This window comes from Bactrocera tryoni, chromosome 2, assembly GCF_016617805.1.
Source record: "Bactrocera tryoni isolate S06 chromosome 2, CSIRO_BtryS06_freeze2, whole genome shotgun sequence".
Lineage (NCBI taxonomy): Eukaryota > Metazoa > Arthropoda > Insecta > Diptera > Tephritidae > Bactrocera > Bactrocera tryoni.
In genome coordinates this window covers 9,038,908-9,057,540 of record NC_052500.1, presented here as the reverse complement: position 1 = coordinate 9,057,540, position 18,633 = coordinate 9,038,908, and the positions used below count along the sequence as shown (strand labels likewise).

Sequence of the window (18,633 nt, the reverse complement as noted above, 5' to 3'; positions counted from 1 at the left end):
ATATTTTGCGGCACAATCCTCATCGGACCACAAAGATTGCACAGTTTTTCCAATCAACAAGCACTTGTCGCTGTCATCGCCATTGGGTTCGTTAGTATCCCAATAGGAAGTGGTGAACTTTTCGCCATCTATTCCCCACATCCAGTTGCTGCCAGAAAGTCGGTTGCCCGCGGACCAGTAAGCGGTGTTTTTCACATCTTTGTGTAGAAATAACGGCAACACAATTATATGATAAAATATTTTTAATCTTTATACGGCTTATACCCACCATACAATTCACGAAAGCCCTTGAAGAGTGTTAATAAGTTGAAATTTTCAGGCGCCACCAATTCCCAGCCTTTTGAGTAGCAGTAATAGTTGGCTTCAAACCAGGAAACCTAAATATTTCGTACATTTTGTACCGTTATGTGCTTTATGCACCTCATCCGGATGTCATACTCACCTCATGGCTGCTCACATAGTAATCGGTGTTGTCGCTTAAACTGCCCGGCCAGCCGAAGGAGAACTCATTATCCTCGCTCAGTGGTGTGGCTTGACTAACAGCCAGCAGCGCCACAAATGACAGCACTAATTTACCGCTAGATTGTTTCATTTTTTAATGTTTGCTTTTCACTGTTTTGTTTGCAACTAATTTCGGTGAAATTGCTCGCCGTTTTTATATAAAGAGAAATTTTGCAGTTATTCCCGGTTTTTTTTTCTTATTTTCAATACTTTTGTGTACTTAGAACATAATCGATGGCCTGACTTTGTGTCGGGCAATTTAATGTACACGGATTAAAAACTGTTAGTTTTAATGGATATTTTAGTTAAGTTAAAGCAAATATTTTGATTATTGTTTGTGTACATAGTGTTGCTATTAATTATTAAAAATACACCATATATGTGTATCTGATAGGCAATCATTTATCATGTTTGTTTAAGCTTTGGTGTGACGTTACTGTAGGCATACAGTTTGCTATACACACATATGTATGTACCTATGTAATTATAGACACCGATGCATAAATATAAACACACATAGTTATGTATATATGTACTTATATCCATTTATCCCTTATCAAATCACAGCTGATAATTTTGTTGCTTTTATTCAATTAATAACTGCAAAATATAAGCAAATATAAAATATATTTCACCTGCCATCAGAAGTCAGCGAATTTAAATGATAATGATGATTTGTTGGCATCGGTGTCACATACATACATATATGTACCAAAAAAACCCTATCTAATTTAAGAAGACGATCAAATGACGGTTCGGATCTGATCGGGATAAATAGTAGACAAGTGAAGTGTTGGGGCCTACTTGAATGTGAGAACAAGAAAGGGTGCAACCGAACATTTGATACCCTTGCAACTTGCAGAAATCAAAGTCGGAGAAATATGTTAAGGCTTAAAATGTCAACCAGAGTCACGCGGAAGTTCGAAAATCTTTATATTAGGTATATGGGGCTCAGGGAAGTATTGACCCGATTCAATACAATTTCGATGCACAGAGTTACTATTGTAAGGATTTCTCTTTGAAAATCAATTGTATATCTCCACTATCGAAACTAGGGTCCACATATTCGGTACCTAGGGGCTTGAATAGTTTGGTTGGATTTGGGCAATTTTTGGTTATAAGGTATGCCACCTATGTCGGTTGTCAGAATATTTGAGTTGGGTTATTATAGCTTTAGTGGTTTAGGTACATTCAACTTACTAAAGAGCGGAACCACGCCCACTTTTTTTAAATTGTTTGCCCACAGATTCCCCTTGCTACTGCGAACCCCTGTGCCAAATTGCAGTTTCTTATCCCAGTTTAGTGCTTAGTTATGGCCCTTTATAGTGTTTCGGTTAATGGCATTTTGTGGGCATGGCATGGTCCGATTACGCTTTTCTACGAACTCTTATTTTTTTTGTACTAAGGACCCCGCATACCAAGTTACATTAAGACATTCCAATTTCTGTTTATTTTGAAGCTTGCACGAACGGTCGGATCGACGGTTGGATCATTTAGATCATTTATGGAATTATGACGCTAATATTTTAGAGTGACAATGAACTTAATTCAACTTTTGGCGATGAAGCTCTATCAAGGACAAGTGTTATGGTGTATGGTACAGGGCGAATTTTATGCAGGAAAATCAATTAGAAAACCAGCTTGAGCAATTCAATGCAGAAAATATAGTCAAATGATAATCGGTGACCAAACATGGCAATAAATAGTCTCGTATGTGGAATATGTGCTACGCACTAAAAAAAGGGGACATGGGCGCAGACTCACCAACAGATACAATAGAAAGCGAGTCAGCATCAAAGTGTAGCCTCACGCTGGCTACAAAGCGGTGTAAACATCCCTGGACTCATATGGAGTAGAAACTGAGCTGCAACAATTGTCCTGAAGTCATTCGAAAGCGGTCCTGGGGCAAGGGAAAATTTCTTGGTAGAAGGGGGGAGTGTTTAGTGGATACACCTCCCATTGGATGACGATCCCTATAAGATGTGAAGGCATTTTAAATCCACCTTACGACCTAAAATAAACAAAATATTGCTTGCAATTTCGTTATGGAAAGACTTACGTCAGAACAACTTTTACAAATCGTTCAACTTTATAACGAAAATTCACATTCTGTAATGAGTGTGCTTCGCGCGCTTCGCTCAACTTATCGGCTTACTGAGCGTACCACAAGTATTCGCAACACCATCACCCTTCTTGAAACCCACTATTCATAATTGGATTGTATTCGACAAATAAACTACAACCAACGCTCAAAATATACATAGAAGCCGTCGCTGAGAGTGCACACGATGACCGTAAAAAGTCGAGTCGGAGACGGAAGGTTCGAAGAAGATCTGACGTTTTTGTGCCAAATTTTATTCAGTGATAAGGTTCATTTTTGGCTAAATAGTTATGGTTTCATCCAGAAAAACCAACGGTTTAGTGTGGCTTGTGAACCATTGAACTCATCGGTCTTCTTAAGGTGAATAACTGCTAAAATCCGAAAGCAGTTTGTCTTGAATTTCTGATTTAGTTAGAGAGTTATCGTTTGCGGCCTAACGTTTTTGACTGATTCTGTTCAACTAATATACTGACGATCCCAAGAAGTCCAGAAACTTTTTGGCACTTTTTGAAAACCTTTGAACATAAAATTAGAGAAGTATTCATAATAAAGGACGCTTAAGAATATCGAGGTCTGGATATATAAAACACTTGCTTTAAATTTATACTGCTTTATTTTTTTATAATCGTTTTTTTGTTTTTTGTTTTGTATCACATATACAAGTACATATACATTCTCAAAAGCGCCATTGCAAATATTTTTTCCGCGTCGGGGTCCAATTTTTGTTCCACATTAATTTGTGGAAACTGTTTTCTGGCAGATGAAGTCATTCTGTACAGCACAATCCTGGTTGGCCCACAAAATATCAGTGGTATTAGTTTGCACTAACAGGCAATCACCAGAAGTCACTGGTTCGCTGACAGCCCAATTGGTGAAGGAGAAGTTCTTGCCGTCAAGACCCCAGAGCCATGTTGTCTTGTTGGCCAAACGGTTGCCAGCAGTCCAGTAATTATTTTGAGTCAGACCTAAAAGAACATAAAGCACACAATAAATACTAATGAAAATGGAAAAGGTTACTCGAACCTACCGAATAGTTCAATGAAGCCTTTCAACAGAAGGTCAGACGTGAAGCTGTTAGGTGCGACCAGCGACCAGCCGTTGGAGTAGCAGAAGTAGTTGGCAGCGAACCAAGAGACCTTTTGATGCCATAGTGTTTGCAAAATTGTCATCAATAATAATATTTATTGACAAATATACAATAAATTTTTGCACTTACGGGATTCTGGCTAACATAGTAGTCGGAGTTCTGTTGCAAATTGCCGCGCCAATCTTCTTCTATGACTCCTGAAGCCTGAGAGTAAGGTGAGGCAAGGCTCACTCCGATCAAGGTGGCCAGTAAAAGTGCGAAGTATTTCATCGTTGAATGCTTTGTTAACGAAATCTGATTGATAACTGATTTGCAAACGAAAATATTTCACTTTTATAGCAAAGTATTTAGCTTTATTTTTTTTCGAATTTTCGTTCGGAGTTGTTACTTTTTATGAGAATTATGATGGATAGTTACTGATAGTAAACAAATCGGCGAATCACTGAGTTCATTATGAATATGCATATATAAATTATTGTGAGCATAACGGTTTATTTGCAAACACTCTTATATGGTTTGGAGCATGTGATTAATTACGCATTCGTTAATTGGTTGGAGTTGCAGATGGAAATGGAAAAACCAAGGTTTCTTTTATTTTCTAAATAATGCTGATTTCTATAATTGAACGAAACGTAATTTTTTTTAACTTTTATTTGAAATATCAGCCTAGTTTATCGCATGAAATTCATTTTGGAATTTCCTTCAAACAGGCAATATTCTAATGAGTCACACGTGGCAAGGGCTTTAAAATTAATATGGGTTTAGTTAGGCCAAACTGCTGAGGAAGCCTAGATACTCACGAGTATGAATCGCCTGGCATAATTCAATTTCGTGGTAATGGTATATGAGGAAACCAATATAAAAATAGAGTTTTTTTTCAAAATTTCATAAACAGTAAATATGTACTATATACATATGTATGTATGTATATACTTTAGTTGCTTCCGGGATCCCGAAATTTCTGGATTATGGTACATCAGATTTATAAGAAATATATACTTAAGATACTTTTGGGATCTCGAAATTGCAACTCTGAATCCCGAAATTTCGGTATCTAAAAATTTAAGAAATCAAAATAAAACTAGAGTTTTCAAGAATTCAGTTACTCTCGGAATCCCGGAAGTGCGCTTTTGTATCCCAAAATTTCGGGATTATGGTATATCAGATTTAGGAAAATATATACTTAAGTAACTTTCGGGAACCGGTAAGTATAATTCTGAATCCCAAAATTCCGGGACTTAAAATTTTAAGAAATTAAAATAACACTGAAGCTTTTAAAACATGATTTTTCAAAAATTTATAACCAGTAAATAAATATTTTAGTTACTTTCGGGATCCCTAAAGTGCATTTTTAAATCTCGAAATTTCAGAATTATGGTATATCAGATTTATAAAAATATATATTTAAATTGCTTTCGGGATCCCTAAAGTGCACTATCAAATTCCGAAAATTCGCCATTATGGTATATCTTATTTATAAAAATATTTATTTCAGTTACTTTCGGGATCCCGAGAGTGCACTTTTGAATCCCGAAATTTCGGGATTTAAAATTTTTTTAATTGTGTATTTTTCGTATTATGTAAAAGAATTTATTTTTTTTTTGTAATTTTAATAATTATTAAATTCAAAAATAAATAATTTAATACCTCAAAATATGAAAAGAAATATGCATATGTCAATTTCCTAAGGGGTTACGCTCTCATAAACATACACATGTATGTATATAAGTATATTTCAGTTATGAATTTACATACATTCATACAAACATATGTATGTACATGCATACACCGCCACATAGTAATTACCGTGATATAATTATCTCTCATTGTGGGTTTATATGTAGTAAAGGTATTAAGTTAAAGTAATAGATAAATAATCATAATATCTCGTGTGAAACAACATAATTGATCGTTTTAGCGAAAGCAGGTGTCAATATTACAAGTGTTTGGTATTTGATAGTCTCTGAAAATGCTAAAATATTAGATAAAGCTGCAAGTAAGCAAGCACGCGTGCGATTAATATCGACGAAAAACTATAGATCTGGTTATACCCTAATTTCTTGCTTACACCTATACTTGGATTTGTCACATCATATGTTTGAAATTTAATGAAATAACTTTTACATTTATTTTTGTGACTTAAAATAACCTTCGAAAGGGAGTACGAGAAGCCGGATCTATATACATATGTAAAGTCATATACGGATTGATTGAAATTTGAGGAATGAACTGCGCTCTCCTGTGCACTTAGTTCTCAGTCAAATTAAAAAGGTTTGTAAAGCTCTTGTGTTAATGGCTGTAATGCATTCTCTCTCGGCATTCAATTTACTGCTAGCCTAACACCTTCTTTTTGCAATTGAGGGGTAAATTCAGTTATACATACAATGTGCTCTGTTGTCTCTGAACTTTGGTCACTGAAGCGACACAAATCTGTGTAGCAATACCCTAATATGTACAAATGACACCGCAGTCTTCAATAGCCTGTATAAAATGTCACAGGCAGCCTTAATCTGCTTCTGGGAAGATCAATTAGTTTTCTGAACTGTTTTGTATCGACCTCTCTAGCCTCAATTATTTTAATAAATTTTATTTAAAACTAAGGACCACATGAGTACATTTTTCTAAGTCAATGGGTGGGGTACACATTTTTGAATAAGAAATTGTAATGTTTCGAATATTTACAATACCCGGACTTAATTAAAATATTAATTTTACGGCCTGATCTTCACTCGGATCGTATGTTATGCCTTAAAAACCAAGAACCACCATAATGCCGCGTTATTTGTTGACCTCTCGACTGGTGCCAACACTAAGTCTGCGAAACTATCGATAACAATATTGATATATCGATTGTTTATCGGATTATGTTATCGATATATGTATATGTTTCGATATTGTATTTGCCTTTTCCGTTGTAGTTTAGGGAGCTATTTTTCAGATATTATGTCCTTACTTAATCATAGGGGCCGACTATTGACTTTTTGTGTGTTTAGAAAATTATCGATATTTATACGAACATTGTATGCATAAGCTTACACCCTAACATAACAGTAAAAATCTAGAAATACTCGAAGTTTTTGAATTTCATGATATTAAAAATCGATTTCCGAATAAGAATTTATTTAAGATTGCTAAACATGCTCAGCTTCAGCTTGAAACGACAAGCGAAGCAACATTATTCCTCAGACATCAACAGTGTAGCTAAACACCGGTTGTAAATGTTGCGCAACATTTGTTGCTGAAAGTGAAAATGCACGAAAATGAAATGAAAACAATTTCATGCGCAACACAACAAACGCACACAAACACAGGCACGCAACAACAATACAATCCACCACATGCGCGTTCCGATTCACGGCATTCCTCCAAGAAAAAAACAACAAAACTAAAACGGCCTCGCGCACTGCCTTTGCAGTTGACATGCAACAAGCGTTTGCCGCCGCCCGCACGCTGCAACTAACCACCAACACACACACCTACGCGTGGGACATACACACAGATACAGCTACAGTCCACAGCCTTAGCAGCGTTTGGTAAGAAATTTTGGGATACGGAACATTCGCCGACTGCAAGTGTGGACTGTATCCGACAGATACGCGCACGAATCTCGTGCTGCGTTTCGTTTCACATACTCGTGTAAATGTGTGCGTGCGTGTGTGTGTTTCTTTTGGTGCTTCGGCCGACTGCCCGGTTTGGTGGCTGCGTTGCAGTTTCCGCCGATTGCTCGAGTCAGTTGCTAAACGTTTGCCGGCCTTTTTGGATGTCGAAAATCATCGTTGTAACGGTAGTGTGTGCCGTACGGTTGCGCTCGGTCTCAGTTCGTCGTTTACGTGCGGTCGATTTTCCTGCTACCTGCCCAATTAGTTGCTGAAGTAAAGGTCGCTAAGGAAAAGCGTGAACTGTCAAGCCTAGGCTTGAACTGCTCTTACTCTACACTGTGCAACACAGAGTAGGTAGACGCGGGTGTTTCTTTGTGTATGTGTGTTCTAAGCGCGCGTTGTGACAGAGTTTTACAAAAACAAAAATATTAGATAAATTTTCAGCAAGTATTGGCAGTTTTTCCAAGAAGTGAATTTTTGTTAAATTTGTTGCAAACAAAATTTCCTATGCTGTGTAAGTTATTAAATGCTAGTAGGTACGTGAAAATGTTTGCTGGACGTTGGCTGATTGGTGTATTGTGTTTGGAAGAAGTTGGAAATTTGAAACATAAATTTTGAAAAACGTTTTTTGAAGTGTCTGATTGTTCAAATTTTGAAAATAAGATTGAAGTGTGGAGAACCGTTCGTTAACCAATTATAAGTGAAACTGAAAGATTTTCATATGGAAAAACATTTTCAAAATTGTTGGCTGATTTTGAATATTTTACGGTAGAAGAACCATAAATATAAAATGTTAAGTTTTTAAGTGCAAAACATGAGAAAATCACTAAAATAATATATAAAATACAAAATTAATAGTGAAGGGTTCTGCTACAGTGTGTTTTGAAGGCATTCTGGTATCTTTCCATATGAGTGAAAAATAACGCTAAACACTTGAGAAATAAAACAGATAAAATAAATTGACTATAGGATACTATAGCCAAAACGTTGACAGAAAGATATAGATACAAAAAAATATACCACCAAAATTCTAAATTGGTTGATTTTGAACCATAATAATTCTTATTGCTTATAAGCTGGCATATTTGGAATGTAAAGTCATATATGTATGTATGTACATACGTATGTAACTATGTAAATTTTCCTTCAAAGGCTTTCTTTATGCAAATAATTATACAATGAACAGATCATATTAAGCGTTCCTATAAAATATATAGATGAATAATCAGCATGGATTTAGACATCAGACATCATTCTAAAATTTTGCCCACGTTCTTTTCTGCGTAAAAACCTGCTTGTATGCTGGAATCGCTGATATCGGACCACTCTAACCTATAGCTGCCGTACAAACTGAACGATATAGTTGAAGTTCTTGTATGAAAAACTTTTTTATTTCATGAGATATCACTACAAAATTTTACAAGGCTTATTTTCAAAGACAGCGCTACGATATCTTAAATAATTGTTTAGATCGGACTACTATAGCATATAGCTGCCATACAAACTGAACGATCAAAATCAAGCTCTTTAAGGAACCTTTTGTTTTTGTGTAGTATATTATTGTTTCAGTACAACCATTGATGTTCTCAAATCCTCAAGTTATAAAAAATATAACACGTACATAAAAAAAATATTTAAAATAATTGTTACAAAAGAACAATTTTTTAAATTAAAAAATTCAATATATCAGAAAGTAATTACTGAAATTTTGAAAAAATAATTAGAAATTCTCTAAGATATATTTTCCAGCTTAGCGGACTTACATATATTAGATAATAAGAAAACAGGAAAATTTAAAAAAATATATGCACAATATTTGTGTTGCCAAACAATCAAGAAATATTTTTCTATAACCATTTAACTAAAGGAATTCAAGGCATTAATCAAAAAAATACAAAACATTATAAATTTGTACATGTTATAATAAAAAAACCTAACCTTTATAGTGTTAAACATATTGAAAAAATACAATAGAAGATATTTTAAAGAAAAAATATTAATTAAAAAACAGGATTATAAAATATAAGAAATTGTGTAGAAATATAAACAAGAGTGTAAACAACCAAACCGATACACCGTCAGTTTTCCTATATTTTTTATTGGAAAAGAACTAACAAAAATAGAAAGAAAAAAATATTAAATATTCGTGAGATTGTAAAAATAAATAAAAATATAACTAAGACAAAAAATTCTAAATATAGTTAAAATAAAAATAGTATTAGTAATAATAACAAAAACAAGAAAAATAAAAATAAAAAAACAAAAAACATATAAAAAAAATCATAAAAACAGATTTTATAAAAACAATATAAACCATTTCAAAAAATCAAAAATTACAGCTTAATAAAAAAATAATATAAATACACATTTATTATATAAAATTAATTTAAAATTATAAAAGAAAATAAAAAGTAATCCGATCTAAAAAAAAAAAAAATCGTATACTTCATTTTATTAAAAATAAGAAAATACTAAAATAAAAATGAAAAAATACAACAAAATACAAAAATATATATAAAAAATGAAAATTTATTAAAACTGAAATAAATTAATAATATTAAAAACAAAATTAAAAAATTAATTATGAAAATTATAAAAAAATTAAAGTAAATATATAAACTAAATATATATAATATATATTAAAAAAAAAAAATGAGTATTAACAATAATAATAAAATAAAAAATACTACAAAATAAAAAAAAATAATTAAATATAGTAACATTACAATTTATTAAAATAAAAAACAAATTTATTGTAAAAAATTAAAAATATAAATGTAAAAATTTAACAAAAATTAAAAATAAAATAAAAAATAATAAAAATAATCATTATGTAAAATAAAATTATATATACATATGTATATCTTCATAAAAGTATAAAGAAATATTAAATATAAATCAAAAATTTATATAAGGAAATAAAAATCCAAAAATGCAACACAATAAAAAAATAATAAAAATACATATAACATAACAAGTTATTAAAAATTATAAACAAATAAATAACATTAAAAACAAATTTTATAAAAAAAAAACAAATTTATATAAAATAATTGAAAAAATATAAATTTAAATAAAAATGTATTGAAACAAAAGTACAATAAAATTATTAATAATTAAAACAAAAATTATATTAATTAAAAAAACGAAAAAAAACTTTTAATGACATAACATAAATAAGTACATCAAAAAAACAAAATAAAAAAATAAAATAAAATAGTACAAAAATTATATAAAATTGTAATAAATATTAAAAACAAACCATGAAATCCAAAAAATTTAAAAATAATAAAAATAAGTTTTAAATGGTAAAAAATAAGTTTTAAAATATATATGTATATTAAATAAAAAATAGTAATATATGAATACTAAAAACAAAAAGTTTAAGTAAAACAATACAATAAATCTTCCGATCTAAATATTAAAAAAGCAGACTTACACCAAAAAATATTTTTTCTTTTTTATTAAATTTTTGACTCAAAAATCATTACAGATTGGCAACCAGTGGTCATATTATTAGACTTAAGTGAAATTGTGTAATTTATTAAACACATAACACAAAAATAAACACAAAGTTTTAGTATAAAAACGACTAACTGGAATTTCTGACATTGAAAAGTGTAACAAACAAAATTTTTAAGCAAAAATATATTAAAAAAATGGAAGTTAAAGTTTTGAAATAAAAATAATAATAAATTAATGCAAAATTAAATTGAGCTGAAGCATAATTAATAAAATATCCCAATACATTGAAATTTTACCACAAAATATACAAAAAATATGATTTAAACAAAAAAAATTAAGCAAAGTGCCACAAATTAAAGCCACATTGTTACAACAGCAATTCACACTTGCAACAAATCAACGCTAGTTCGCTGAAATGCTAAACCGTGGCACTCACATGCAGTTATAGGCCAACAGCTACAATTGCAACAAGAAAAAATCAAACTGACAAAGAACAAGTGTTTTATTGGCAGCCAGTGAGCGCCTGCAGCTGGACGCCAGCCAAGTGCAAAATACAAAAACAAAAGAAAAAGTGAATAGAATTATAAATCAAAATCGCGCAAATCAAATATTGAGTGGAAACGAACAAGCAACAAAGGATTTGCAACAACACACACTTGTGTTTGCACTGCAGTTTACAAGTTTCAAATAAAATGCAACAAAGAGCCGACGGCAATACGCCACATGCGTTGGCTGCGGAGTGGCAACGACAGCAACGGCGACGCCAGCGGACAACTGTCGCCACACAGCCAATGCTAAAAATACATACAAATGCTGCGTCATCGCTGCTAATGCGTGGCGCGCTGATGTTGTTGCTGCTGCTAATGGTCGACGACAGCGGTTTAGCTGGAATGCAGCATGTTGCAGCGCTTAAGGGTAAGTTTGCCACACAAAGAACCAAAAAAATACAGAAAATACAGAAAAAGTTGAAAACGAAATTAGAAAAAAAGGGGAAAAAATTAGAAAACAGGAAAAAGAGAAGAAAAAAAAATTGCAAAAAAATGGAAAATAAAGAAAAATTAGGAAAAAAAAGAATAAAAGAAGCGAAAAAGGGGAAAATAGAAAGAAACACAGAGAAAAAACAGAGAAAAAATCGAAAAACCTGCGCGCTTGCAGCAAAAGTCCCAAGACAGCAAAAACCAAAAATAAATTGTGGCATTAACGTAGCTACTTGCAACATTAGGCTGCGTTGTGGCACGCACTTTACTTGCCACAACGCATTTTCCGGCCAGCTAAACGACAAATTCACCAAAATATCCTGTGTATGTGTGTGTGTGCATATAAATTTGTTGCAAGGAGGCGTGGTTGTTGTCTTTTTTCCTGCTTTAAATGTCGTTTGTGTGTTTCTGCTACTTCCTTAAATTTCGTTGTTGCCGCTGCGTCGCCTGTGACTTGTGCGCGCTATCAGTTGGCGCACACAGTTCGTTGCACAATCACAACCCCATACACACACATACATACATACATATGTAAATAACATACAAATACAGCGTTGCGTGTCTGTCCGTCTGCATTTTGTCACAGATATCTATAAATACAGTGGCTCCAAGCCAAAGTCGGACACCGTAGAAAAATTTGTTGCTTCCTAAAAATATTTAAACCAAAGCAGTTAGGAAAAAAGGTAAAATATTTTTTCAATTACTTATTTATTTCAGTTCCAAAATATATAAACAAAACATATAAATTAATTCAGTATTATAAAATATTCTACTAAAACATCAAATAAGAGCAAATTCAATGCACAAGCCAAACTCGGACAGTCAACAAGTTTTTTGAAATTTCGATATATATTTTAAAAACTAATATTTTGTATGAAGACCTTTATTTTTAATAACCATTTTGAGCCGGTTAGGCATTGATTTAACTAATTTTTCGCAAAAACTAGGTTCGATTTTTTCCCATTCTTGTAATAAGATAGATTTCAAATCGTTTTTGCTTGATACGGAATGCTGTCGAATTTTTGTGTTAAGATAGTCCCATAAATTTTCGATCGGATTAATATCTGGACTTTGGGGTGGCGTTTCCAGAACATGGGGGCAATTATAAAGTAACCAAGAACGCACTTTGTAGGCCTTGTGCTTTGGATCATTGTCTTGATAGAAATACCAATTATCACTGAGATCCAATTTTTTAAGACTTTTTGGTAAATTTTCTCTTAAAATGTTAAGATAGTCATTCTGATTCATTATTCCTTCAATAAAATGGAAAGACCCTGGTCCAGAAGCCGAAAATGAACCCCAAACCATTACCGATCCGCCACCATGTTTAACAGTTGGTCTCAGATTGCGCAGTTGCAGCTCCTCATTTGGTTTCCGCCAAACATATGGTTTTCCATCGGAGCCAAAAATATTAAATTTACTTTCGTCAGTAAACATAACATTTTTCCAGAACGAAAAATCCTTATTTTCATGTTCTTTTGCAAATTTTAATCGGATGGTCTGATTTCGTTTGCTGATCAACGGCTTTTGTCGGGCCTTTCTACTATTTAGATCAGCTTCATGAAGTAGATTTCTAATAGTAGATGCACTAGATTTCTTCCCCAACTCATTTTCAGCTATAACAGCTAACTTTGGTGCGCTAAGGAAAGGATTATCTTTAACCTTTCGCAACAGGTATCGTTTATCTGCATCTGTAAAAATCTTGTTGTGTGCAGCTTTAAGCTTGTTTTCCACTTGTTTGTTGGTTTTGAAGCGCTTAATTATATCGTGGACAGTAGAACGACTTCTGTCAACAATTTCCGCAATTTCACGCACGGATTTTCCATCGTTGGAATGCTTAATAACCAACTTTCTGAATTCAATACTGGTTTGGCCTCTTTGCCTAGACATTTTTAAATCACAAATCGTAATTCCAACTATATATATATTAAAAAAACTATCAGGGAATTCCCGTTAGTCAGCCAAACACTCTACTTGAAGTTGGTTGCAATTCTTTGACAGAGTTGCATTTATTTAGAGGATAGTTGCCACTGTCCGAGTTTGGCTTGTGCATTGAATTTGCTCTTATTTGATGTTTTAGTAGAATATTCTATAATACTGAATTAATTTATATGTTTTGTTTATATATTTTGGAACTGAAATAAATAAGTAATTGAAAAAATATTTTACCTTTTTTCCTAACTGCTTTGGTTTAAATATTTTTAGGAAGCAACATTTTTCTCTACGGTGTCCGACTTTGGCTTGGAGCCACTGTAGATATCAAGCGTTGTACATCTGTAGGCGCGCTGTGGAGCGCCAGCAAGATTTATTATTATTTATGTGCATGTGTTTGCATTCGCTTCAGTTCAGAATGTCAATGGCTCATCATTTGCCGGCTTAACGGCGACTGACTTTGAGGTTGTTGTTGCTTGCTGCCGGTTGCCACTAGTAGCACGTTGATTAAGTTCACGGAGTTGTTTTTGTTATTTCAATTCTCATTGTGAATGTATATATTGTATATATGTATGTATATATACATATAGAGTGAGAGATAGATATATATAGATAGACATCCAAAATAATGATTTCGTTGTTGTTGCTTTTTTCATAAATCCCACCAGCTATTGCCGCACAATTAGTGCGGCTGAACTTTTGTAAAGCTTGCACTGACTTAACTTAGATTTATATAAGTCCAAATTTTATGTGCTCCTAATGTTTTTGTTGTTATTATTTTTGTTTTCATTATTTTTGTTGCTGTTTGTGCGGCATTAAATCATCAGCAATATTTAATAACACTGTTTATTGATGATAAAACGTTACATGAATATAACTCTAAGTGTATAGGTGCTGTATGTAGCTGTGTGTGGGTGTGTGTGTAACTCATCTTAAGCATTTTCCCCTACCCTCGTTGGTTTAAACTAGATTTTCCATATTTTCTATAAGCATAGCGTTGCTTATATATCATTTTGTTGTCTTTTACCGTTAGTGCTCCTGCTTTTTGTGCTCCCTACCACTTTAGATTGCCTTTATCATACCTTTGGGAGGTGTTAAGTCAAAATGTTAAGTGCTCTATGCGCAACAACACGAATAGTCTACATACATATATACATATATGTATATAGAGAGTTTAAACTGCATGTACTTACAACACAAGTGGCAGAAAGCTCCTAACATAAAGCGACATGAAGTAAACTACCAGCTGAGTGCCTTTAAACTGAGATTTCTGACTTCTAGTTAAATTTAGAGTTGGTCTTTGATGGTACTTAAATCTTATTTTTATATGTTGCAAGAACTTTTGGAATGATTTTTCAAGTTAATAAAGGAATTTCACCACTTCTCTTCAAAAAATTTTGTATAAGAGGTCTCCAGTCCTCATTATCCAGTGTAGAAGCAGTTATTGCTACGTTTGCAGTTTTGTTACGTTTACACAGTCCTGGAATTTTTGAGTTTTTGATCTGAAATTTTGTACAAGTTCTTTTCTCCCCAAGAAGCTGCTTATTTGTCGGAATCACCTATTTTTTGGGACTATTAGAGCACATACCTGCCATACAAACTGGCCTTCGAAATCAAGCCTTTTTATTGAAAACTATTTTAGCTCCACTAAATTGAGCATGGTGGTTTACCTAAGTTAAGACTTCAAGTTCCGAAGAGACTATTTGGATCAGATCCCTATAGCATATAGCTGCCATACAAACTGATTGATCAAAGTCAAAATAAATACCTTTTAAACCCTTGTATGTTATAAGGAATGCACGTGGGATTATAGCTTCAATGTAGCCTAATATAACCAATTAGATACATTTACAGCCCTAGTAGATACTTTGATAGTTCTATCCCCAGCCATCGAATACTAATTTCAGTACACAAATTGTGGTCAAAACAGTCACTTCATTGACGAAAGAAACAAATAAAAGGCGATAGAGGATCTCTTCTATCCATAAAGCGTAATAAAGACATCATAAGTCCGTAGTTAGGTCAACATTTTAGTCCCATTGTGCTCCCACGAGTTAATCAAATTAAGCCTTATACCGCAAATCAGTGGATTTGGTAAAATACCTGATTCTGTTCCACCGCCAAAATCTCCTAAGTTGGAGCAGTAGATTATGTCCCGTCTTATACAACTGAAGGCAGGTCATTCGCATATATAATGTTAACATCATTCACTGCGCATGCTCTGCATTCTGCCAACTCCACTTTTACCAATTACCTGAAGGTCCTGTGATGATAAGTATAATGTTACTAAGCTTCCTTTTTCCTAGAGGTGGAAGTTTTTTAGGGGAGCTGAAGCCTTTCTTCCTAGAAGTCGGGTCTTTTTGAAAAAGCTAAGGCCTGGAGTAGCGGAAGACACAATTCCCCAAGCTGGCCAGCTCGTTTGCCTATTCATTTGAGATAATAATAGTGATGAAATTTGTTAGGAAAAATGTTTTATCATTAAATAGTATGAAACATAATTTAAAATCTGTTATAAGATAACCCATTTCACAGTTTTTTAACATTATTATCTAGTTTAGTAACCAATCTAACCATTTTTGAAGCTACTTGAACGCTGTCATAATCAAAATCGGTAATATTATGGAGTGTAAATACTAATTTCTACATTTCTATAAAAAAGTTGTTATCATACAAGAGCTAACCTTTCTGGGTAACTCGCTGTTTCAAAAGCATCTTCAACTCCTTTAATTATCTACAATAATTTTACGATCGAACTGTCGGTGCTTCATTTATCTCGAACAGCCTTGAAGTGGTTTTAGATTTTTCGAAGTTTGCTCTTGAGTGGCAAAGATATGGAAAATAGTGAATCGAACCAAAACTGGCATAATTTTTTGCTACTAATTTATTATTACTATATAATATTCACTTACATTCTGTATAGTATACGATATGAGAGCGCCGCCTAAACTTAGTAAGCAGAGAAGTGGCGAATCGAAGACATATTTTTGGTAGAAGAAGCTGCTCACACATATTTCGAGGTATTATACCATATAAGATCTTAACATAGTTATGGTATACTTTTCTAAACAGAAAGAGTGAATAATCTTTTCATAGTGGGTTTTTATACGTGGCGTGTCCCAAGCCCAGAACCCTTGGGTAGGGATTTTTCGCCTTCTCACGTTAGTTCGCCTTCAAACGGATGTTTTTTGGCTACCCAGAGGATATTTGGTCTAAGACCAGAAGTCCTGCTTGAGCCATATGAAAAATAATCGTTGCTGGCCACACTCAAGTAAATGGCGCTCAGAGAACTTTCCTTACTTACGTGAACTTTTACACTTGACTCCATCCTCCTTCGGCTATAACCGTGTAAGGTAGTTTACGCTAATAAAGAAGAAAGTAGAAGAGTGAATAGAACGAATGTTTTGCATTGTTTTAAATGTTAAAAAAGTAAGGCAAGCTAAAATACATATTAAGAGCATAGTAAGCAGAGAATCACAGCGCTTTAATGTCTCACTTTCAAGCTCTACTCTGATTCCACGGTGGATCGTTTTTCTTCGAATATGAAAACTTAAAGATAGGTCTTGAACACATTTTAATTATTAGGGTGTTGTGGAAAAAAGGAAGTAATAAGCAAAAGTAATGGAAGTCTACAATATTATAATTCATTTTTTATTTTAAAAATTATTTTGAAAGATACTAAAGCTAACATCACAGCTTTAGCTCAAAAGCTTCCACAAAAATGCTTCACTTGCTCTTGCTACATTACTTTTGGACTGTTAGCTTGAAGGATTTCTGCAAGTGAATGTTAAGCTTCTCAGCGCTACATAAATAATTTCAATAAAAAGGTTGCCAGTCTAAGTAATTATCTTGTAGAAACATTTTGGTTAGCACAAAGAATACTATAACTCATATTTCTACACATCCGCGCCACTTCGTTCGCAGCGCTCTCGAAGCCAATAACAATTGCGCGCTGCAAAATTAAATTCCATATGCAATCACCTACAAATTAGGCAGCACAATTTGCTCTAACAGACAGACACAGTACATAAGCAACTACGCTAATTTCACATCCAAATATGCATTCTAAAACAATTTGTGTTGTGAAAATTGCCTGCTCAGATTCGCATGGAAGATTAGTTGTACTTGCAACACACATGCAAACACACCTACACATGCGGCAAAACACACATGCAGCGCGGCTGGTGGAGAGCAGCGAGAAAATTGCCTACCAAAAATGACCTACTTTCAGACGTAATTTGACGGCTACAACTACAAATACATAAACATATAAATGTATGTATGTGTGTGTGAGTGCCTGGGCATAGTTTGAGCTATGAGCGCGCGCACAGATGCTGGCAATAACTAATAAAAAAGTTGGCAGCAGCAAAATTGAAAATAAAAAGCGCATTAAAGCCGAACGGCTGAAGGATGCCAACAACAAAAACAACAAAAAATATGTGGAATAGCAATTCAAATAAGCGAAAATTCGCAGAAGTATATAATAATAAATAGTGGGCTGCAATAGCAGCGCGGCAGCGGCATACAAATTGTGTTGCAACATTAACGGAGAGTACCTACAGACAGGCGCGCTGGGTGCCACGTTGACCTGTGAACAAATGTAGGCATGAGGTTACAAGCGCACAGCGCACACGCGGCAGCCTTGAGCAGCAGTTCGCCTGCATTCTTTATTGTTGTTGTTTTTTGTTGTTGTTGTTATTATTTTCTTCTGCTGACTGTGAAGAAAGGTGGCAATTGCGCACATTGTTGCTAGTTTTGTGCAATTTTTTATTCTTCTGCGTCCATTTTTTCTATGCGCCCCACTTTAGTTGCATGCCGCATCGCCGCTTCCATATAACTCATCAAAACGGTCTCTTGAGGCTGACGCTTGTTCTTGTTCGCATACATATTGCACTATCACTACTAGCTGCCACTGCCACATATACGCACACACACACTATTTGTTGCATGGCTGGCTGGGCTAGCTTGTAACAG

The 18,633-nt window shown here is 33.7% G+C and overlaps 3 protein-coding genes across 6 annotated transcripts in view; 1 reads left to right on the top strand and 2 right to left on the bottom strand.

Moving 5' to 3' along the window:
• Positions 1-18,633, top strand: part of LOC120769547 (protein sax-3) — a 289,146-nt gene that overhangs the window by 134,299 nt on the left and 136,214 nt on the right. Inside the window, exon 1 of one of the 4 annotated variants that reach the window (XM_040096592.1) lies at positions 11,136-11,668. The exons of the other annotated variants lie outside the window; for them this stretch is intronic. Coding sequence (XP_039952526.1) covers positions 11,446-11,668 — 223 coding nt within the window. The 5' untranslated portion in view covers positions 11,136-11,445. Of the gene's footprint in view, positions 1-11,135; positions 11,669-18,633 lie in introns of those variants that run through there. 4 annotated transcript variants of the gene reach the window in all.
• LOC120769550 (C-type lectin domain family 3 member A-like) lies at positions 7-616 on the bottom strand (the record flags this gene model as incomplete). The annotated part of the gene is made up of 3 exons (XM_040096599.1): positions 443-616; positions 269-377; positions 7-197 (listed from the first exon to the last, which is right to left on the bottom strand). Coding segments are annotated over exons 1-3 (450 nt in total), but the record flags the coding sequence as incomplete, so codon positions are not given.
• LOC120769549 (galactose-specific lectin nattectin-like) lies at positions 3,281-4,003 on the bottom strand. The gene is made up of 3 exons (XM_040096598.1): positions 3,819-4,003; positions 3,630-3,738; positions 3,281-3,567 (listed from the first exon to the last, which is right to left on the bottom strand). Exons 1-3 carry the CDS (start codon positions 3,957-3,959, stop codon positions 3,335-3,337), a joined length of 483 nt encoding a protein of 160 aa, XP_039952532.1. The 5' UTR covers positions 3,960-4,003; the 3' UTR covers positions 3,281-3,334.